The sequence below is a fragment of the Magnolia sinica genome, chromosome 10, assembly GCF_029962835.1.
Source record: "Magnolia sinica isolate HGM2019 chromosome 10, MsV1, whole genome shotgun sequence".
Taxonomy (NCBI): domain Eukaryota; kingdom Viridiplantae; phylum Streptophyta; class Magnoliopsida; order Magnoliales; family Magnoliaceae; genus Magnolia; species Magnolia sinica.
In genome coordinates this window covers 12,617,405-12,642,046 of record NC_080582.1, presented here as the reverse complement: position 1 = coordinate 12,642,046, position 24,642 = coordinate 12,617,405, and the positions used below count along the sequence as shown (strand labels likewise).

The window sequence follows — 24,642 nt, the reverse complement described above, 5'->3', positions numbered from 1 at the left end:
TTCACGTAAGTGTAGCCTTCCAAATTCAGCCACGTGTACAAGAGGGTTGTTTCCAACAAGTAATGTAATTGTGTATGCTCTCGTAGGCCATCACTCTTGCCATGACCATTCCGATCTTTGAAACATGTAAATGAAGCCTTGTTAGAGAGCTTCCCTGTACTCGCCTTAAATGCTTTGCCAGAGAGTTGCTTTTGTTAGAGTCTTACATTTAATGCTTTGCAATACAAACACATCTAATCTCTTAGCATTAGAATTCATCTTCACCACGTGCAGTATTTGACCCTCACGTGACGTTTTTCAAGTCATTTAATTTGGTCGTGTCAAATCAAGTGTAAACAATGCACCTCACATCTCTTTGCATTTAGATAATACGAAAAGACATTGAATCAGAATTGAAAGTTCTTCATCAAATTGGCCGTTGGGACAGCCATTTCTTTTGATGTTCCTGGGATTCCCATTATAAAGGATACCCTAGTCAAATTGGTTATTGGAAATCGTTTCAGTCATTAAATTGGTCATTTTAGCCCTTCATTCGGCCATGGTAATTTTGACCTAATCGACCATTAATGGTCGGTTGTGGGTCGGCAGTTAGTTTGTTGTTGGTTCTTACATATTAACAGTTAACTTCGTTGTATTGATGACCAACTTCACTATTTTGACAACTTCATTTTAATTAAGATAGCCTCGCCATGTGACGGCTAACCACTTTGCGTTGGCCCGTGTTGGTCGCAATAAAATTGACCACAAATTGGAACTCAATTCTTCAAGCCAAAAAGAGACCGTGAGGTAACCCTCCTTCCCTTAAAAGGTCGGCTTCTTAGACTTTCTTTTCCATCGTATTGTTGGTGCTCTCTCTTAAAGCCATCAGCTAATCTCTGCACTGGTACACTTAAAACACACATTACAATGCACCATAATGCTGCTGACTGAATCATACAAAGTCTCCTCAGACTACACAAGCTTTTACCACATATATACCTGAAAAAGGAGCAGGACAGGGTCCGATAAGGATGGATGGTCAGAATAGTTTTTACACACCATAGCAGACCTCTTCAACGAGTTTGGATGAGAACGGACTAGACTGACAGTTTGGATCGCTGAAAAAAGGCTGAAGAAGGCTAGTTGTTGATGGTTTGATCACTGAAAAAGGCTAGAAATACATGACCAGACGCCACTTTTTAAACTGATGGGGTTTCATCCACCATGCACATGGCACTCAATCGGTTCCATCCAGACTACCCAAATGATAGGGTTCATTGTGGAGGGAACAAAGCTCAATTACCACAGTGATAGATAGATCCTAACCACCCAACCACTGGTTGCCAAATGGACAGATGAAAGTTATGATGGCCAGAAGTTCAAACTCATAAAGCGAAAACAGACGGTTTCAACCTGTACTAATCACGGTCTCCCCTCCATCCACGACGGGATCCACCACTACCGTACTCATGTTTCTGGTACATGAGAAACCCATAAGAAATGATCATGAAATGTCAGGATCAAGATGGGTGATCAAACCAAAGCAGACCAAACTATCCCCTTCGCTGGTTCAGCCTCCCATTGGGTTCTTGAAATTTTAGTCGAGGTGTGGGGTTCAATCAGGCATGTTAACATCCAAAGGGGGAAAAATAAATAAATTTGAACAGATGCAAATAGTAATGAGATTCAAATGTCATGAAGACAATGTTACATGCAGTCGTATGACGGAATTTGAACAGCAATTTATTTGAGTTATAAATGCATAGGCTTGGTTTTATACACCTAAGGAGGATCTTAAGCCCTTTTTTTTCATCCAAACCCAAGAGTTAAATCTCAAAAATCAACTTCATAAAAATATGAACGCATGTAGAGAGATACAACCAACATTGAATCAATGATCATTTCACTAAAACTACAAAATGAAACATTACCTTAACGACGAACCAGAACTGATCTGAAATAGATTCCATGTATGCCCAAATGGGATTTCTCGCATGAAAGCCAGAAGTTGCACAGGGATTCGCGCCAAGTCCTATCTGGGGCATGCGGGCTTTTTTCTCTTTTCCTGATTTGACTTTATACATTGACATTTTGATCAAGCAGAGTATTTGGATATCAGCTTGTCCACGTGAATTATGATGTCGTCAATGCGTGGACGGAGAGCAACCTGCGTTTGGAGCATCCATGTCACAAACTGATGGAGAGGCTCGGGGTAGGGTGGGTTGGGCCCTGTGGGCCATTTTATCTGGGCATTCATGACAGCCAACTGTAAGCTTCCTCCAGATTCGCCAAGCACGTACTCAAAGGGAGATTCACCATACCTGCAAGCAGCAGCGAAAGATAAATCTAGGACCGCAAGAACAGAGAAACTATCCAGTACGCAAGTAAATGCAGGTACATATCTTGCAAAAGATGTGAGACATGATACGATGTATCATTTTCTCTTATAACTAGTGATTTAATAAATGTTGATTGGCTGAATCATAAGATTAAAGCATTCCCAACAAGGTAGAATAGCAAAAAGATTCAATTGCTGAGGGGTCGCTTGTGTGCAGGGATTTTGGGGAAACGGATTCAAAATCCATTTCACCCCTTTGAGAGGACGTTTGGCAGCAAGGATTTTAGAGGATAAGTCAAAATCCTCAAAGAGGACCATTTTGAAATCCTCCCGTATTGTTGTTGTGCAAAATCCAAGGATTTCAAATCCTCCTTTTGATACTCCAGGTGCGTATGGCGCTTGACACATGCACACACAAATTGTACACATGGCATAGGTTAGTTCAATCTAAACTGACTAGCATGTGGACCTCACTGTTGTAATCTATGGTCCCAATATCATATTGATTATCTTGGAAATTTTGAGACAAGTTACATCATCAAATTCATTTACACATGAATATACACAATATAATTCTAAGTCAAAATCCAGGGTGCCAAACAATTTCTGGGTTTCTCAGCATTCAAAATCCAAGCTTCCAAACACACATGAAAGATTCAAAATCTCAAGGATTTAAAATCCTAGAGGTTTTGAATGCAAATCCCCTGATATCCAAGCTGCCAAATAACCCCTAAAGGTAATTGACATTTACACACACCCATTCAGATGCATGCGCTAATTTTGTTTCGTCGTGTAGTCATGAGAGAAAAATTAGAAAAGAGAAGGTGCATGTAATAAAAGGAATGGGCAGAAGCAGTGGCTCCAACATTGAAATGCTACAATAAGTCTATTCATGGACAGATAGACAATAATATTAATACCTTCATATAAACATAAGGTTAAAAGGAACAAGGAAAAGAATATAGGTTGGTTCAAGGACAGATACCATTTTCCCTTCATAAACACAATGTTACAAAATGGGTTGATGTTTGTAGGCCAAAAAAGGAAGGGGGTGTGGGGATTCGTAACCTGGGTCTTATGAACAAGGCTCTTTTGGGAAAATGCGTTTGGAGATTTGGTGCGGAGGAGGGAGGTTTATGGAAGGAGATAATATCAAGTTTGGGGTGGATCGGGGAGGTTGGTCGACCAAAAAGGTGTCTATTCACGTAGATTTGCGGAAGTTTGGAATTCTATAATTGATTTTAAAGATGTGGTTCTAAGTGGGTGGGTTTTGGGGTGGTTGATGGCTCTAGGGTGAGATTTTGGAAGGATGTGTCACTAGGTAATTAGAAGCTCCAAGATCAATTACCAAGGCTTGCTCAAGAGGCTGTGGACCCTAATATTTCAATTAATCATTGTTTTTCGTCTCAAGAGGATCGAGGGTTTGGGTTCCCTTGTGTCGAAGGGACCTCCATGTGGACGAATTTGAAGAGTTGGTCTCTTTTGAATCAGCTATTGGGGATTTCTCTTTCGGTAGGCATTGATTCAGTGAGGTGGTTGGACTTGAAGTCGGGGGGAATTTTCAGTCACATCTCCTCTATGATGTCAGTTGGTCCTAGTGGTGGGGTTGAAGCGCACGCATTCTTCCTTTGGTACTATAGGGGCCCCTCCAACTTGGCGGATTTCACATAGCTAGTTGGATGGAATAGGGTGTTAACGATTGATAATTTGAGAAACAGGCGCCATAATTAATGCTTGTCCTTTATGTTGGTAAGATGAGTCGGTGAATCACCTTTTCATGCATTGCTTGTTCTCTAGGCAAGTGTGGGGAAGATTCTTTGGGCTTTTCAGTGTTTCTTGGGTTGGGCCGAGATTGGTTGATGATTTTTTCAGGCAGTGGCACATAGGCAGTCTTGGTAAAGGTGATTCTAAGGTCTAGAGACTCTCCTAGCCGAGCTATGGGCTATATGAAAGGAGTGGAACAATATATGCTTTCGAAACACATGTGGCAGTCCAAGAGGAATCTTTCTTCGAGCAAAATCTTGTGTCTTTGAATGGGCAGTGGCTTCGAATAAAGTTTTCGCTGTGGATTTTCTTTTCTGTTTCTTTTTTTTGCTTTCGGCTTTGTCATTCCATTAATAAATTATCATCCTTCAACAACAACAACAACAACAAAAATTTTGTTACAAGGAACACGGATTAGAACAGTCCCTTTTGTCTACTCTTCATGCGAATAATTTGAAATTTACCTCAATCAGGCAAGAATCCTTGAGGTTTGGTAAGCTCGCACGCATGTACAAGGGATATCGTCTCCACGTTGCAACATGTACAGCATGGCATCATCATCATCTAACCGTATCCCAACTAATTGGGTTTGGTTGCATGAATCCTGATGTGCCATTCTACTCTATCAAGGGCCAAGCCTCTCTTGGTTCTCATATCCACTCCCTTCCTCAATCTAACTCAAGGAACGGTACCTTTGTGACTTCTCTTAGCATGGTCAATAAAAATTCTGTATATTATTGAAAATAAGAAAAGGTAGCAGTTATGCATTTTTTAAAAAAAATTTTGAGAATTAACGCAGAGAATTTTATTAAAAGGAAAAAAGGGAGAAACAACAAAGGGAGAAAGCACGGCTCTGCTGAGATAGCAAAACTGCTAAGCAACTAAAAAATCAAAATTACAATCTGTGGGCTTAGAAGAGTAGGTAGCCCATTCGACCACATAATGAATAGCCCTAAACCTGATAAGGTCCGCTGAATTGGCTTTGTCGTTAAAGCACCGATCATTCCTTTCAACCCAAACAGCCCACCAAACCGCGAGGAGAGCTATCCGCCAGAGGGGAGTCCTGTGTTTCCCGCGTCTAACCCCATGCAGTTATGCATTTTACAGAAGAACATGTGACCTTTTCAGCTGCTTAACAAATTGGACTTCCAAGTGAAGGTTAGTTGCAGACAGATCTTTTAGAGCATAGTGACTCTCATAATTATAGGGTCCTCATCAGCAAAGTTGCAGTTTGTTGACACGCAAATGTGAAGCAATTGCTCATTGATCCAACACATTGATCTTATGGGCCAATCGTGAATGGGGAATGACCTGAAAACTGCTCGGAATGAAAGATCCTAAACATTTGGTTGTTGGACTATTTTCCCTTGAATGTGGACCCTTGCAAGGATTTTCTTGCCAACTATCTATTTGTAGGCCATTCATCAAAAGGTTAGGACCTCCTAATGGGATTTTCATGGCATATAATAGTGAGGTTCCCATCTCAACAGCTTAGATCACTGATGGTTCCCAGAAGTACAGAATCCAGCAAGCCAGACTGTATGCTTGCTGATGAAAAGTATCCTACAACCAATGTTATCAAAATCATACGATTTACAAAATGAATCTTACGATTCATATCATATCGTACAAGTGTATGATTTGAATTGTACACCCAAATCACAAATCCCAAAGAATCGCATCAAATCGTATGAATTGTACGATAATCGTAGATTACATAAATGGGCCTAAAAATTACTTAAAATTCAATTATTAATTTTTTTTCAAATTTTCTTCTTTCTATATACCCTTTTGCTCATAAAACATGAAAAAGGCCCCCCCCCTATTAAATATGTCCTCAATTTTTTCTTTAGAGATAGAGGAGCAAGAGGAGATTTGGGGATTTTGATATTCAAAAACTCAAAACAAAGAAATCAAGATACTATTCACAATGGAATCAAATGCCATTTTTTCTAACATGATTCTACACTTAAGAAAGGTATAAAAGAAAAAAATTATTCAAGGATTATCGCATATTTTTTAAGGTAAATTTTTCAAAAGACAACAAAAGAAAACGAAGGGAAAAGGCAAGAATCCTTTAATATCATGATATATATACCATATCCATTTTCTCAGTTGATAATATCATGATATGTATTACTTTTTTGGTACAAGTTGAAGGGAAATGGATGATTAATGAATTCTTAATCTTTTCTGATTTACTTATATTTTTTTATTTGTTTTTCATATGTATATTTTAAAATTAGAAAAAATCTTACAATTTATGATACGGTTTGCGATTCGATACGATTAAACCCCTTTTACGATTTGTGACACGATAACAATTTTGACAATATTGCCTACAACTTTAATTCATAAGACATCAAGTGGTCCCATCCGGATTCCTATCAATAACAAATCACCTTTTTATAGTTTATGTCAACCTTTACAAGCATTATATTCATGTACTAAAAGTGTCTCATATCTAAATCAACCCAGCTGGGGTGTTCTTCAACGATGGATAATTCTTTTATCGCAGCTGATATTCCAAAGGAGCGCACATGTTACAATGGTACCAGAAAGATGTGGGGCTCACATGATGATGATGTATGTTCACCATCCAACCCGTCTATACGATGTGTCACCTTCGAAAACCCTTCCAACCCAAAACTCAGCCCGATCCTAAAGAAATGTGGGACAAAGCAAATGGAACGAGCAGTGCGGGAATGCCCACCCTTGAATTCTACAAGAGCCCAAATGAGTTGCAAAACAGCCTGAACCTTGGCATGACGCTTCATCTAGATGTGGATGAAAGGTAGGAATGGCCTTGACTATATATACACAGCACAGTGGGTCCTCCGTGCTAATCAACGGTGGTGTTCCCTCTCAATACGTTCCCAGAGCTTTGGCCCATCTGAGTTTTTGATCAGTCTGATTTTGGGCCCTGGAGGTTTTCTGAGGTGACGCATCTTATGGAAAGGTTGGATTCTGTGAAAGCATCGCTGGACCCCACATCTGCCCAGTGCCACCGTAAGCTTATGGTGGGACCAGTACCATTGGAGCATGCCTCTATTCCAAAATGCTACAAGGACGTGTCTTATACATTAGCCAACAGAAGAAGCATGTTTTATTATACATTAACCAACAGAAACACATTTTCTTAAATATAACATTTAGCTGAAAATGCAAATAATTAACAAGAAGAAAATAGAATAATGACAAAAATAGTAAATCAAAAAATGTGTGTCACATTGAGATGAAAGTTTTAAGGAGTCCTCACATTATTGCGTAGAGAGTACATCCTAGAGACCAAATATCCGTCCTCTCATCAATGTCAGCATGGCTTGGACAATCCCACAACTCAGGGGCTCGAAAAGGAGCAGAACAATGCTCAGCTGCCCATTCCTACACACCAACCAGACAATACAGGGCATCTATAAGCAAATTGGAGGATCTAACTGAACGCTAGTATGAATATACAATCACATTTAGCAATATACAAGGAAGAATTATATGATCCACAACCAGAGGATATCAAAGGGACCTGAGCTTGTGCAGGTTGGGCAATCCAGGCCATTAATCAGATGGGCATATTTTGGAAAATCCTAACCCTCAAATGGATGGTCAGAGTAGAATAAAGACCATGCTCACTAGAAAGAAGGCTAATGAGTGGAGGGCTAGGATCTTCCAGTCTGGTACAGTTTTGTGAATGGTCCATCCATGGTTGGGCCAATCATATCAATGGTCAAGATTGCAAAACCATGGGCCTCATTAACACAAATAGTCTTGAGGATGCTGCACATATCCTCAGCCTGAGGATCATATAATTCATCTATATATGATTCAGAAGAAGTGTAACAACTTCATTTGGTCTAAATCAATGCAAAGCAGAACAAGCACTTGCAAAATCAATGGGTATAGAACTAGAATTTAAAATACAAATAAGACCCAAGATGGCAGAACTGATGACGTTGACCAACACCGAAGGTGTTAAATCTGTCACCATTAATATAAATAGATACAGAATTAACTACTGTGAATCGGGGTGGTTCATGTTGAAACTTGAAAATGAAGTATGATGATCTGAATGACTGCCACAGCTGAAACATTGACAAGTCTAGTTCTGCTGCATACAAGATAGCTTCATTGCATTCCCATATGATATATTCAAGTCAAGGTGTTCCGACGGTAACAGTGGCGACGCTAACGGTGGCCGTAATGGCCACCACCATTACTGTTATGATAAAGGCTGTAAAGGCCCCTATATTGGCCGTTACGGCTTTTTTTATTTTTTGAAAAAACCGTTACAGGGCCTTTACGGCCTGTTTTTTCTGCAACGGCTGTTTCAACCCTGTAACGTGTAACGGTTATGACCGTTACCGTTACGTAACCTATTTTGAATACCTTGATTCAAGTTAACAGGTAAGACGTCTAGCTGGAAAAATAAAGAATCCAAGTAACTAATAGAAATTGGAAGAGTTACTTGTAAAAACTTGCAAAAGGTAGACAAACTGAGTATAGGTATGTTACCATGTTTGGAAGTTCATGTTTCCGAGGCTCAACATGATTCAATAGTGCTAAATGAGACTGGTAAGCTTGGTGCTCGGCCTACCTCATCTCCTATAAATCAAAAGCATTCTTTACATGAATCTCAGGGTGATAGTCTAACAGACCCTGGCATGTACCAAAGATTGGTTGGGAAGCTGATCTACTTAACTATTACAAAGCCGGATATCACTCAGGCTGTGAGTGTTGTTAGCAAGTTCATGCATTCGCCAAAATCGTCACATCTTGATGATGTGTACCATATACTAAGATACTTGAAATCTTGTCCACGATGCAGTTTTCTCCATGCTAATCATGGATATGTTCGTATTACTGGATATTCTGATACTGACTGGGCAGGGTATCCAACTGACAGAAAGTCAAATTTTGGCTATTGTACCTTTGTTGGAGGTAATCTGGTGACTTGGAGAAGTAAAAAAACAGTTAGTGGTGTCTAATCCAGTGCGGAAGCAGAATATCGGGCCATAGGAACTTGTGAGATTCTATGGTTGAGATCTATTATGTTAGAGGTTGATTTCCCTATCAACTTTGCTACTCCTCTCTACAGTGATAACCAAGTTGCCATCCACATTGCATCTGATTCAGTCTTCCATGAAAGGATGAAACATATTGAAGTAGATCTCCATTTCATTCAAGAGAAGATTTCCTCTAGAACGTTGTGCACTCAATTCGTCAAATCAACTGCACAGTTAGTTGAAATTTTCACAAAGGCGCTCAGTTCTCCTATGTTGCAAGAGATTTCGAGCAAGTTGGGTATGACAGATATTCATCCACCAACTTGGGGGGGAGTGTTGGAACATTCATTTGTTATATAGGAGTTTGGTTGTAAATATGCAAAGTAGCGTCTTTTGTGTAATTTTATATTTATTAGGGGGTTATGATGTAATTTGTAGATAGAGGAAACCCTACATATAAACAGAATAAGAAAAAGAGGTGGTCACGCTTTGAGCTCTCTCTCAACTTTTCCTCCTCTCTCTCATCTCTCTCTACTTCTTCTACAAAAACTACTAGACTTACCCATACCTAAACCGAGATTTGGAGAGAGCAATGTGGAACAATGGAAGGTCAGACTGTTCTAAACATGGCCAGGACAAATTTCACCTTGTCAGCTCGGAAGCCCTGCCTACCATTATTTGAAACTACATATCTAACCTAAATCAACTGCCAGAGATGCTCCACAAGGACCACAATTAGTACTATTGATTTTCCATTGGATCGTTACCAGTGACGGATTTTGCACAATGGAAATTTGCTGAGGTTCTGAACTTCAAAAGGCATGACACGGTTGTTTCTCATCTTTTTGGTGAGCACTCACAAATATCACCATGCAAGACAAGTTCCAGTCTTTGCAAATTCTTATCAAGGTGAATTGCAGTTGCAAGTCCATGCACAGACCACCCTTCGAAGAGTTCTTTTCTTTTATGAACAGCTTGTAACTTTATTCAAAAAGAAAAGGCAAAGAAGGAAATACAAAGGCCAGCAGCCACACCACAGAGGCCACAGATCAGGCGGAAGGCGAAAACTAAAAGCCCCAATCTCCCCTCGAATAGTTGGCATCAATATATGGAGGTTGGAAGCTACTGCCTCGGTTTTTCATGGGATAAGGACCAAATGCATCCTCCCTTGTGTTTCCAGCACCAACAAACCCAAATCCAATTTCAAAAATACCTCGTCAATGTTCCCTGTATCTGAGCAAATGGTGGACAGACAATATATATTTTTACTTGGTTCCAATTACACCTCTGTTTATGGGTTAGACTTCTATGATAGTTCATCATAATCTTTAAAAAAGAAAAAAACAGGTCCTCCAAACTATGCACAACATATAGTTGTATAGCAATCTAAATAATCCAAATCATGGACTCTACTCAGCAAATGTCGTCGATGTATGTCACGCAATACCCACGTGTAGGCGTACTCGTACAGTTCGGGGAGGATGATTATCAAAGGTACATAAGAGAGTTCCTCAATTGGTACGAGCAGAGGATGACCTGAGAACAGTACTGCCAACATGTTGGGCAACAGTACTACTCTCAACTGCAACAGGATCCGGACAATGATTACAAGCCACCTCATCACTCAATGTGGGGATGAAATATGGCCAAAAATGTGTATTTTTTTTAATTCGTTTACTTTTACATGTCTTAATTATTGTAAGCTTGCATTGGTATTATATAAACTCATTTTGATTACTATTTGAGTGATTTCTTACGACAACGCATGCCTTTTGGTCCTCATTAAATGGAAACTTATTATTTAATGCATTCTTTTTGCAAATTTTTCATTTCTGAATATGTAAATGTGTATTTAGGCATGTCCTGAAGCTTCACTGAAAAATTACACCATTTTCTCCATGTTTCCCCCTTTTCTTTGCATTTCCAGTTATCAGCGATAACGATATTATATCTTTATCTCCGGCCAGCGAAACTTGTAGCGATACCAACAACTCGAACACTGTAAAATACTACATAAAAATAATATTACCTTGAAAGGCAAAAATAGCACAACTTGACGTTGAAAAAACTAATACACCAATAAAATATCCACAGCCCATAAATACTAAATTTATGATAGCAGATACTGATTGAATGAATAGTAGTATAAGCCAACACCTGCAGTTGTAGTGCCTCAGAACGACTGTGAACAGACTTCTTTGCAGGCCCAGCACTTCCAAAATCCATTAGAATTGCGAGGGGATGCTGTCCTTTTCTGTGCGTGATGAGGACATTACCTGGTTTGACATCATTGTGAGCATATGGAGGGTCAAAGCTGTGCATATGTTTCAGTCCTGCACAAAGCTGTTGAAGAGACCTCCATTAGTAAAATGGGCTTTCTGTACATGCATGTAAATGCAACAACCAGCAGTGAAATTACACCACTAAGGCATAAAAACTAGAATAAGAAAAGTGCAGTTTTGAAAACATAACAATTCTGAGTTTTTTCTAATGTCCACCGTTGTGGGTGAACTCATTGTGTTCCCAGATGGATTGTTCATCCATCCAGACCCTCAGACATATTGTCCGCCATTTAGATAAGAGTCCATAAAAAATTCACACTGACCAGATGCCCTGAAGCTTCCAGTCAGGGAATCTTCTGTGTACCTTTTGTTGAATGCCCAAAAGTTGGCCAATTTATCAATTGTTCAGTCCAGTTTCATATTCTTTTGTCCTTTGAGGAACAATAGCATGGTGCGTTAAACTGCCCAAGTGTATGACATGCCCATCTTTACCCCACAATCCATGCTTGTGCTCATCAATCCAGACCATTCAACAGATCTTGTACCTCTTGTACAGGCCACATTACAAAAGTGGCATCACTATGACGATCCTAATTAACCAAATTTTAGAAGAAAAAATTTGCTAATAATGATAAAAAGTAGTCAACTGATTAGGTGATTGGATCACCCATTCAATGAGAGCTTGGGCTATAGCCAAGCAAGAGGTGCCACATCCACTCAAAGGTATTGACGGGCAAGCATGTGCACCAATTGGGTTCAGCGAACCTTAGTTCACCCACATGGCAGGCATTAGAAAAAACCGTAATACTAAATACAGTGGTCAAAGAATCCCTCCTAGCCATAAATCCAAATTATAGAACTGCAAACTTTCATTTTCCTTGATACCCCCTCGGATGCTCTCTCTTTGTTTTTTTTTTTTTTTGGAAATTTTATTAAAAATTAGAATGCCCAAACCACCCACAAATTGAAACAAACTAAACACACCGAGGAGATTGAAATTTGTCTTTGAGCCAATTGCCAAGAGCAAATCATCTTCAGCCTATACTGCTGAAGAGAAATGCTCAACAAGAAATCTTGCTCCATGCTTTAGAGGCAAATTCTCATCTCCTGTTTCAAACTTGCAAATCAACAAAATCACCAACATATAACCATGCAAGGGTTTGGTAGCATTAAAGAATAATGGAATTGCAGATTTTCCATAGTGAACTCTTTAAGAAAGGAGTTCCATATCTCTTCCACCACTGAGCAATGGAGAAGCAGACGGGCAGCATTCTCTTTATTTGCTTTACACATTCGACATCTATTTGGGATAAGCACACCACATCTTTGCAGTTAAATCCATCTTCAGAATCCTTTGGAATTTGTATAATACAATCCAAGATTTGCATATGGATATTGAGATTCATATTCACCTGCCGGAATATCTGAAGAACATTAATTGTTGAAAAGAACTCCTTTTTATCTTTCATTACTTTGGCATTGTCTAGTAATGTTCCATCCAAATGAACTGGAAATAACAAGTAAGCTTCATGATTCCGTGATCCTTCCTGGGCACCCTACACAAATATAATAAAGAATGCTGCATTAGACATTTAAAAAAAAAAATGACTCTAGACAAATATTCCACAAGAGAACCAAGTATAGAGTACGATTTGTATGGGATCACTAATACCTTGCCTATGAAGCTAATCCAATGATGAAGTTGATGGTGGGCCAATGATCAATGGTTAAACTGTTAGGTCCATCCGGTGGACCGCACATGCACTACGTGCATGTTTAAGTTGGCAAAAGGGGCCAATTTTCAGTTTGGGATTCTGTTAGTTTCCTTTAACAGTATTCCAACAAAAGTGGGTGCGTGAGGGTACCCACTGCAGTAACATGTTACGTAATGCTACGGTATTAGTTAGGAAAGTTTTTGTCTAACAAGAGTTAGAGATTAGTAATTACTTGTAGTGTAAGCAGTGTTTTAAGTATTGACGATATCAGCCGACATATCCCAAGATATTTCTTATATCCCACCTATGTGATACGAAACACATGAGTAGTGGGATATATCCCACATGTTCGATCCGGTTAGTATTTTCGATTTTCGATCCTTTTGTTTATGTAAATCATGTTAAATCAATGTAAAATTGTTACAAATTCATGATTTTTCATGTTTTGCATGAAAAATCATAGATTGAGAGCTTCGATTTCGAGATTTGGAGGAGATAGGCAGAGTTGCGGAAAAATGAAAAAAAAAATCAAATTTTCCTAATTTCTCGCAAATCGGTTGCAATCTGTGTCTAGACATAAAATCAAACATATATGTAACCCGATCTAGTGATTCTTCTTTTGTTTTTGAATGTATTACTTGTGTTTCCACACGTCTTCTTACATTTATAAATTATATGAATAAACTTTGAATACACTTGCATCAATTCTCGCGAATCAGTTGCAATCTTTGTGTCTAAACATAAAATCAAACATGTATGTAACCCGATCTAGTGACTCTTCTTTTGTTTTTGAATGTATTACTTGTGTTTCCACACGTCTTCTTACATTTATAAATTATATGAATAAACTTTGAATACACTTGTATCAATTCAGTTAGACAGCGCATTAATTAGGACTCCATACAAAGAAAATCTATTATGTGCACATGTTTTTAGTAATGTTTTGATTTGTGTATTGATGTCTTTTTTAACAATCACTGAAGTTTCATTGAAAAATTCGACCAATTTCTCAATCTTTTCCCATATTTCCAACAACAACGATACATTACGCGATACAACCAATATATCCCATGCAATAACTAATACGTATCCGCATCCCAAAGGTGTGATATGTAACGTGATACTGATATTTTCAACACAGGGCGTAAGTTACTAAATCTGTCATTTTGAAAAGATTGTCTACAGAAAACACTGTACATATGAAACACATAAGCTCTTTTAAAACATAATTTGATGAATAATTAATCTCTTTTTGAAACATATGATGGTAACAGGATCATTGTTAACGGTGGACTGCCTCTGACGTCGTAACATAATCATTGTTAATGGATGCTGCTTATGCTTAAGGAATCTGAAGATGTGAACAACCTCCACATTCATTGTTGCTTCTCGCACTCAGTGTGGATGTCAGTGGTGAGGTAACACAATTTAGCAACTGTTCGTTGCTTGGAGAATCCAGCAATCGTGCAAAAGGTGCAAAACCATTTGGCAGTTGTGCTTCGTTGCAGCACTGTGAACAATGCAAGGAGCAAAACAATCGCACCTCTGAGGGTCTTTGTTCGTAGTTTCTATTCTAATCCGTAGAGTTACACCTCTTGTTTTCTCGTGGGTGGAAGCGGCAGGTCGCCCACCCCCTTTTGGTCTTGAGGAAGGCCGCACTGCTGGATCAACCTGCTTTTGTGCTTCTGTTTTGGTGCTAGTGTCCTTTTTTATCTGATAAAATTGACTATTGCCAGCTCAAAAAAATAATGGATCCACCTTTCTTCTCCAAGGAGAATCTGATTGTGTTGAAGTGGATAAGACCAGCAGACCTGAAAACTATGCTGCTCCATCCACGATTCCGACCTCAATTGTATTTACTGGGCCATAAACAGCCAACAAACCCCAGCTAAACCCAGACAGAGTAGATCTAAATTGAACAGATAAGGACCACTGTGCAAAGCAAGAATCGATCTTAACCAGAGCAGCAGATTTCTAAATTATAAGAGCTTCCCAGGACCTCCCCATTGCATCTTTGCTAACCCGGCCTCACTATCAATTAACCCAAAGCTCCCTAACTTAGAAGACATGTGCTCCTTTTTAGTTTATTGAAGAACCAACACATCCACCGGTGACGATGGACAAGCTCTTTAATTGCCAGTCTCTTCTCCTCGCTCCCCACATCTCTTTCCAGTGTCTTCGTGGACAGATGGGACTTAATTGACATCCCCCTTCAGGGAGCAAGATATGTGTGATCAAACAATAAAGCTATGAGTTGGTTGAATCACTTTCTGTTCAACAGCAGATGGGAAGACCTCCTTCCTGCTGGTCAATGAGAAGCTGTTGTTTTCAGATCACAGGCTGATCCTCGTCCTCAACTCTGGAATCATGGGGACCGAGGACCTTCAAGTTCGAAAATATGCGGTTACAGCACCGAAACTTCCGTCCTACAGTGATCACCTCATAGAAGTCTTTCTCAATCTCCATAGAAAACATGGGGCCAGCAGGAGGCTTCAGCAAAACTCAGGCTATTGAAAGATGATCTTGAAATCTGGAATGGGGAACTGTTTGGGGACATCAAAGTCTCCAAGGACAAGCTAATGCTGAAACTCGAAGCATTGGGTGGAGCTGTGGAGCTGAGGAGCTGAACCCTTTTTACCCCGAAGAAGCCGCTAGGAGAGGATGTTAAATCAAAAGTTGGAAGATGCCATCCGATTGAAAGATATTTACTAGAGGCAATTATCCCACTCCAAGTGGATCCAGGGGAGGGCCAGCAACACTGCATTATCCCACAAGATAGCCAGCGCCAGAAGGTCCAACCAAATTTCAACTATCAGATTCAACAATGAGCTCCTCTGAGACATGGCAACGATTGACAAGTCTGTCTTTGATTTCTACCAGACAACTTTCCCAGACGTCCCAGACAGCCTCCAACTTGCTCGCCTCCCACTACGGAAGGCTGATCTGCCAGAGGCTATAATATCTGTCAATGAAGTCAAGCAAGCTGTCTCAGCATGAAGGGAGACTGGGCTCCAGGCCAGGATGGCTTCACACTTGCATTTCATCAGCAATGCTGAGATTTCCTTCAAGAAGACATCATGGAGATCTAGCTGGGAGGGATCATAACTGTTCTTCCATTGCTTGTATCGCTAAAAAGGAAGGGGCAGAGGAGATCTGGCATTTCTAACTGATTAGTTTAATCAGAAGCATTCATAAGAACATGGCCAGGTTATTGCCAGGATGCTGAGCAAGGTTATGGAGCAAATCATTCCTCCTTTGCAAAATGATTTTCTGGCAGGTTGAAACATAGCTGATGAGATGTTGCCCATCAATTGATCGATGAAATTCATAAAAAGGGGAGGGAAGGCTTTCTACTCAAGATTAAGCTGGGAAAGGCCTCAATTGTGTTACTGGAGATCTCAATTAGAAGGATGGGGTTTGGGAACGGATGGAGCAGATCAGTTTGTGGGTTACCTTGGTTTGGTTTTTCATCCTGATCAATGGTACATCAGTGGATTTTTTCAAGAGTTGGCCGGTTCTGCACCAAGGGAACCCTATCTCTATTTCTGTTCAACATCACTCATCGCTGAATGTGTGAGCCAGATGTCGGCGAAGGTTTCTGTGGGTCTCATCAGGGTATCCTGATCAACGGTTCTCCTTCCTGTTCACTCATATTAAATATGCTGATGATACAGTGTGCTTGCGACAGTGGGCGGGTCAGCAATTCAGAGATATTCTTCAATGCTTCAGTTTTATTCTAAACTTTGGATTAATATTGTGAAAAGCAGTTTAGCGGGCATCAAATTGGATGTGCTGGCAATTAACTCCATAGCTAATTCAATTGGATGTACGGCAACGATCTTCCCCCTACATCTGTTTGGGTGCGGTAAACCTCAACTGAGCGCTAAAACGCTGCAAAGCAACTGACTTCCTGGAAGTGCAAATTATTGTCTCTAGAGGGCAAAATTACGTGATTCAGTAAGTATTGACAAGTACACCAATCCAATTGCTGTCTCCTTTTTTAGTGTTGTCTCAAGGAGGTTGACAGGCTTGGACCAATTTAGAAGTAGTTCTTATGGAGCAGTGAAACTGATAAAAATAAATATTTTTGGGTTGCATGGTCGGAACTTTGTAAGCCATGTTCCAGGGGCAGTCTTGGGCCTCTTGGCATTATTCCTCTTCAGACTGTCTATTCCTCTCTTTTGGTAAAATGGCGGTGGCGGATTGGAAATGGTGACCCTCCTGTTCTTTATCGGATCATAGTGGTCAAGTATAGCGTGGCAACTAACAGACGGGGCATCAACAAAGTGAGAGAAAAGGTTCACCAATAAGAAATTCAATCTCAACTGTAGTCTGTCTGTCATCTTTTTTTCCAAAGCACATGAGATTCAAAATCTGAGATGGGACAAAGGTGCAATTCCGGGAGGACAGCTGGTGCACTAGGAAACCACTTCGGATCCCGTGCGAGTCCTTGAACCGAAATGATGTAAACATAGAGAGGAAGGTGGCTGATACATTTCAGTGCCTGACTGGTGGGATTTTTCTGGAACCCAGGTTTTTATTACAACCCCAAAAACAACAAGGTAAAGCTTTTCCCAGTTGTTGAGAAATCTGGATCTATGTCAGCCGTTAGGATTTGGGACCTACAAGCTAAAGGAAGGTTCCGGGTTCCCATGCCTCCTTGGTCAGTCCTCTTGATCCTCTTGCCTGGACCAATGTAGTTTGGCTGGCAGGCCCCCTTCAAAAGTAAACGCCTTATGCTGGCTGTTTTGTCAAGATCAGCCGCTCACCTTATATCATCTCCCTAACATGGGCATCGCTTTACCAAATATATGCACCATTTGTGCTGCAAAAGAGGATAATGCTCCACACCTATTCTTGCATTGCAAACTGGCAAGGCATGTATGGGTTGCTGCATTCAAGAAATTTGTGTTTCGATGGGTAGTCCCCAGGTCAATGGCAAAGTTCATTGCAGGGTCATGCCGACATGGTGTGCCACATGGAGACCAGTGGAAAAGGGTCTTGTGGATATCACCCATCAAGGCTGGCCTTTGTTGCATCTAGCTAGAAAGAAACAGCAGGATTTTTAGGGAAGGCATGTTCAGAGGTGGCAATCTTCAGAAATATGTGTAGTTGGATGGTTGAATGGGAAAAACAGCAGAAGTTGCTGTGGAGGATTCTGGCTGTCCCATTTCAATGCAGTTGGGGGGAGCTGCTGTGCAGTGGCTTTAGTTCTCATAGAGGGCCTGAAATGTGGCCATGTCCTTCCCTTGGGTAGTTTAAGTTGAAAGTTGATAGGAGCTCCATGGGAAAACCAGGACCAACGGGGATTGGGCGTTGATCACTAACGATTAAGGTGTCAGATTGCTGGATTTCTCAGGTCCTGCTGGTGTTCTCGACTCAAATGGTGCTGAAGCTGCCACCCTCTGGGCATCAGGCTGGCAGTCGCATGGGGTTTCAGCCCCATTGTGATCAAAGGCGATTCAGGTGGTGTTCTTAAATGGATTAGGGAGTATGCTCCATGGAATCTGGCTAATATCTTCAATTAAGTTACGAAGCTGTAGAAATATATATCTCACCTTTTCAAAGGTCCACTGGTCAGGCAATCTAGAGCAGATATGTTGGCTAAGAATGCGGTGTAGCTTCATGAGTTGTTGATAGAGGAGTCCTGCTAGCTTTTTTGTGGTGTTGGGGCTCCATTCATCCATGTTGGTGTGGTCTTATCCCCTAATTTTTTACCCTGTCGTTGACGATTGTATTTGTTCTTTTCTTTTGAATAAAAGTTTCCATTCATCAAAACGAAAGAAAGAAGCCTAAGCCAGTTTTTGTTTAGGTGCAATGCTCCTTTCTTAGAGGTGCAACTCTAGTGGGGAGGTCCTGTGGATTACTGTTTTAATTCGTTCATAATGGGTTTAAACTTGAGTATACGGTCATATCAACGCACGATTTGACAGTTTTGGACGGGAATGTACATAAACGCATAATCATGAACGGTCAATATCAAGTGGGGACACATGGGCACTAATCAATTGATTTTTCTAGACTTGAAATTTCCCAAAAATCCTAAATTTCCAGATTTGGAATTCTTTGTATTTTCATGGGATTTTGAAAATTCCAAATTAGAACTTTACTTGATATAGGAAAGTTAAGAGAGGAGAGAGAGGAGAAGGGGAGAAAGTACGTGCACACGTCTCTCTCCCTCTTCATGCCCCGTCGATACGGATGCAAAAGAGGGGAGCCATACACTATCCTAACAGTGGGCCCCACATGGACCATGGCTCAACAAATAAAAACCGTTCATTCTCTTCTTTGCACAATGCTCTCTCCATTGACAACTCTTTCTCCACGTGATGCAAAGCCCCATCTCTTCCAGTGCCCTTCCAACTGCGTGGGATGTTTGGCGCTCTTGACGGGCCCCAGACTGCCTGTGCGCAGTGCGCACCCGAGTGACCTGAGCCCTGAGACCCCCCCATATCGACCCAACACGTCGCCACAATTGTGGAAGTACCACTCACATGTCTATGCGGTGCCCTGTTAGCATGCTACACCGTGAAGAATATGTCGTTTTTCATGTATGCATGGTGTCACACAAATTGCACAAACACCCCTTTCTAGAAGCGCACGTGGGGAATCTCTACCCCACCTACCCGTGTTAATGTCATCCCCATGACATCACACACACCATAACTCTCCTCTCCATACCAACCCCAACCCCCCAAAAAAAAAAAATAATAAAAACTTCTCAGGCTCCTCTTAATCATCTACTAAGCATACCCATAACATCATTATCCCATACCTCCCATGCTCCTCTTAATCATGCATTAAGCCCCTAATTGTGGATTAGTTCCTTAATCCCAACTTAATCTAACCATGGTTGCATTTTTAACCCTAAGCCTAACCCAACCTTGGTTAATTCTCTACAAAAGCCCCTAATTATTTTCTCCCCAGAGAGAGAGAGAGAGAGATTAGTGGGCCATCATCCAAGCCCTTGATCAAGTGAGTGTTCTCCTTCACTCATTCATTTCTTTTCTTTCCCTTCCTTGCTTCTTTTGGATTATGTAGATGTGGGACCCACTGAAGGTGGGACCCACTGATGGTGGGCCCCACTATGATGTTTGTATGCCATCTGAATCATCCAATAGTGTAGATGATGGGAAAACACAAAAATTAGCTTGATCCAAGACTTTTGTGGGACCCACCGACCATGGGCCCCACTGTTATGTTTACAGCCGTCCAATCTCTTCATAAGGTCACAAGATCTTGATGAAGCGAATGCAAAAAATCAGCTTGATTCAAAACAATGGCAGGCCCCACCACAGAAATCAGTGGGGACAATCTACCCACCATTGCAACCTTGCTGGACCCAGCAACGTCCAGCGTGATGTATGTGCCTTTCCACCATGTCGTTCATTGGTTTTTCTAGCTTATTTTTAGGGTGGGCCCGCTAGTCAATGAGACCCACCTGCTACTACAAGCACGCAAATATCCGGTCAATCTAACCATGTGGGACCCATTATGGCCCACTACAATGTGTATGAGAAATCCTAACCGTCCAAATGGTGGACACCATTAGGGTGATCAGAACCCCTCTCTCACACACTCCCACGTGTGCACACGCAATAATAATAATAATAAAAGGCAGCAACGTCTGCATATCAGCGTGGAAATATGCACGCTGACAGCGCAGCGTTCTGTTACAACGGCAAACCGGAGATCACCATTTTTTTTTGTAGCGGGGCCCACTTGAGCTTTGGATCTTCCATATTCCTAGGCCCCACATCCACGTCCAGGTCCATATGAGTCAATGTTTTAAAATCGATGATATCGGCCGATATATTCCACGATATATTTGTACCCCACCTGTGTGACACGAAACGCACAAATGGTGCCGATATATCCCACATGTTCGATCAGGTAAGTATTTTCAATTTCCAATCCTTTTTTTTGTTGAAATTATGTTATATCAATATCAGGTGGTTACAAATCAATTGGTTCTTCATGTTTTGCATGAAAAATCATGGAGTCGAAGCTTCGATTACGATATTCATTGGCTCTTCATGTCCATCTTCTTCTTTTTTAGAAAATTTCCTTCAACCAGCTATTAATCGAGACTAATTTTGAAGTATTTCGGAGTACTTGACGAAATTATCATCACAAACACTCTAATTTCGAAATTTAAGTGTAGGTGGTCCGATTTGGGAAAATTCGAGATTTACCCAATTTCTCCCAAATTACTTGCAATATTGCACTCCAAACATGCAATCAAGCATCTATGATGGCTGATCTACTGATTTGTTGAGTCCTTGTCAATTTTCAGAAAATAAAAATCATTTTTAATTAAAAAATTATTAAAATATTACTTTTTTTTCAAAATTTTCCTTCAACCAGCTATCAATCAAGACTAATTTCGCAGTATTTAGGTGTGTTTGATTAAATGATCATCACATACACAATGTTATGCATTCAATTTGAATATAGTTGCATTAGTTCTGTCAGACAGCACATAGCTTAGGAGCCTATAGAAAGGAAATGTATTGTGTGCACTTCTTTTTTGAGATGTTATGATTTCAAAGTGTGTATTAAGGTCTTTTTTAACAACCCTGAAGTTTCATTGAAAAATTCAACTATTTTCCCAATGTTTCCCCATGTTTTCCAGAAAGTGTAATAAATTATCCAATACAAACGATATATCCCATGCAATAACCGATACGTATCTATATCCCAAGGATGCGATACGTAACACAATACCGATATTTCAAACATTGAGCATAAGCAATCCAGGGCCCACCAAGGGTATCAGGCATTGCGCACACGCACTCGGAAGGGCAGTGGAAGAGACGGGGCCTTACACATGATCTACATCGGGTGTCCACGATCTAACCATCAATAGCTTAAATTGAACCTCATAGATCTATAACTTACATCAAAATCCCAGCTAATCCAGGCCATCTGTGACTCGATACAAGTTGTCATCGAAACGAAAGCATAACATTCCATAGTGTTTACAACTTGAGAACAATCAAAACAATCTACTCCCATTCGACCATACAATAAAAGGATTCTAAAATAATAATCAAATAAAACCATTAATTAAAACATCAACCCACAATTCATCATTCAGTCGGACATTGTGCACACGTGCTCGAAAGGACAATGGAAGAGACAAGGCTTTACACGTGATCTACATCATGCATCCATGATCTAACCATTAATGGCTTAAATTGAACCTCCTAGATCTACAACTTACATCAAAATCCTGGATAATCTAGGCCATCTGTGACTCTATACAAGTTGTCATCTAAACAAAAGCATAAAATTCCGTCGTGTTTACAACTTAAGAACGATCAAAACAGTCGCCTCCTATTCAACCATACAATAAAAGGATTCTAAAATAATAATCAAATCAAAACATTAATTAAAACATCAACCCACAATTCATCACTTATCCACAAATCAATCACGTTCAACAGAAAGCAAAGGTTTAAATCAGTCCATGTGTACTCAAATGATCTTACATTCAACTTTCACTGTTGGCGAAACGGTGAAACTAAAAACTATTGGATCTCCCAATCCATATATCCATTTGCGCCCAAAATTTACGTGATGGTTCCTTATCGAGAATACCACCACATGTACGATCAAAATGCTAAACGAACTCTGATAAATTCGCGAGAGAAATCAGAAATCGATGATTACCACGAGACGGGTCAACTCTTATACCATTTGTTGGATTTTTAGGTTAAAAACACAACAGAGTTTAAGTTTTCAAAATCCAAATTTACTACACTGATCCCTAAGACTTTGTAGCGATAATGTCATATTTCTATAAGTTTAAACCCATTATGAACATACCAAAATCATAATGCGGTTTTTCCTCTAAAACTCATCGATGCAATCCTCTACACTAAGAGGCCACTCCCCTATCTATCTCGGGTAGAAGAGATCAGAGAGTTGTCACGCCATCCACGGGGTGCACCCCACAAATTCACACATATGAATGGAGAAGAGGAGGATGGAAAGGGAGATGTGATCTCTCTCTCTCTCTCTCTCTCTCTCTCTCTCTCTCTCTCTCTCATTGTAATGACGACCAAGCAAGTGTGGGATGTCTGTGCTCTCGCATGTCTCTTCTCTGATATACAATCTAATTTCTAAATACTAGTTAGGGTTTCAGGGTTGTACACAAGTATGTGCACCACTACCCGACGAACTTCCTCGTACCCTACTGTGACTAGGGAAGTTTGTTGATCCACCTCATCCACCCATATACACATGATCTAATCCTACCCATATACTCATAATCCAATCATTTCACTGTCACAACCATATATTAAAAATCTATATCTCATGCTAATCAAATGATGGACCATCAAATCCGGGCCATCAGATCATTATCAAGTGCAATCAAAATAGTTTTAGTGATTAAAAAGAAACTTCAATAGTTGAAAACTTTTAAAAACCCTTCTAAAACATTTTAAGTGTTGGGCCCAGCAACAAATCACTTGATGAGTTCCCGATCTAATCAAATATAGCCCCATACATGCCCCTAGGAAAACCTATTGGAACCCCTGTTGGCCCTACAAAAATCAAGGGACCCTGATGGACATCCCAACTACACCCACATTTAATGGCCCCTAGGCACCTCAAAAGGAGAGCCAAATCCATCCAATCAGGATTGTGATCCTTACACATCTTCAAGCCTTAAGGATTAATCATATTTCATGCAACATCAAGTCTCGATCACATTGACCACATTCCAAGCTAATGGGCCCCCAAACTAGTGACGTGAACTCGATACTCCAATTCAAGTGTCCAAAGGTCCAATACAAAGATCTTATATCCATGGCACACCTACATTCTCATGTAGGGTAAAGATAAAGGCACAGCCGATGCCAACCCGCCTCCCATTGGTGGAGACCGTTCCATCTTTTACCTAATTAAGTCCCTCACACAAGATGATTGTACATCCCATAATATAATGTTCATAGGTGTGTCCTAAATGCCTTAACGATCATGGCTCAACAAGATATTGGGCACCATGAATCACAACTCTCCCTACTCAATGACTGCCGTGTCCAATCTTAAGTTCCCAAGGACATGCGGAGGAGTCACTCCTCACATAACCCATATACATGTAAGTTTAAGGCAACACCATATTAAGGCCCATCAGACTGTCTAGAAGGACACATGGTCATCATGATCTACGACTAAGATCAACCCTATCACATCCACACGGTTAGTGGATTAGGGTTGCATTGGTTTTCCAGGGCACAACTCCAACATTCGCACATTGGATGCCTCCCTCTCTTAGGTGTTTTAAGGCGAGATTAAGTCGGAGGTCTTTTGGAAATCCCAACCTCATTGGAGTTCGAGGGATAGTGCGGGATAGTAATTGAGTTTACTCTGTTCAGTTTCTTAGGTCCTATTGGAGTTTTTTACTCCAATATTGTTGAAGCGGCACCCATACATATCAATAATATCGGCCAATATATCCCACGATATATCTTATAACCCACCTGTGCGACACAAAACGCACAAGTAGTGGGATATATCCCACATGTTTGATCTGGTGAGCATTTTCGATTTTT

General features: G+C 40.4%; 1 protein-coding gene across 4 annotated transcripts in view; it reads right to left on the bottom strand.

The window, feature by feature from the left end:
* Positions 1-337: 337 nt before the first annotated feature.
* Positions 338-24,642, bottom strand: part of LOC131257999 (uncharacterized) — a 43,455-nt gene continuing 19,150 nt past the window's right edge. The window contains exons 3-7 of one of the 4 annotated variants that reach the window (XR_009177759.1): positions 12,776-12,919; positions 11,239-11,424; positions 7,341-7,465; positions 1,911-2,300; positions 338-978 (exon numbers count right to left, since the gene is read on the bottom strand). Coding sequence is in view for 2 of the 4 variants with exons in the window: in XM_058259020.1 (XP_058115003.1) it covers positions 2,075-2,300; positions 7,341-7,465; positions 11,239-11,424; positions 12,776-12,919 (681 nt within the window). In the remaining 2 variants the exon portion in view is untranslated. Of the gene's footprint in view, positions 979-1,701; positions 2,301-7,340; positions 7,466-11,238; positions 11,425-12,775; positions 12,920-24,642 lie in introns of those variants that run through there. The other 3 variants (XR_009177760.1, XM_058259020.1, XM_058259021.1) reach the window with 3 other exon arrangements.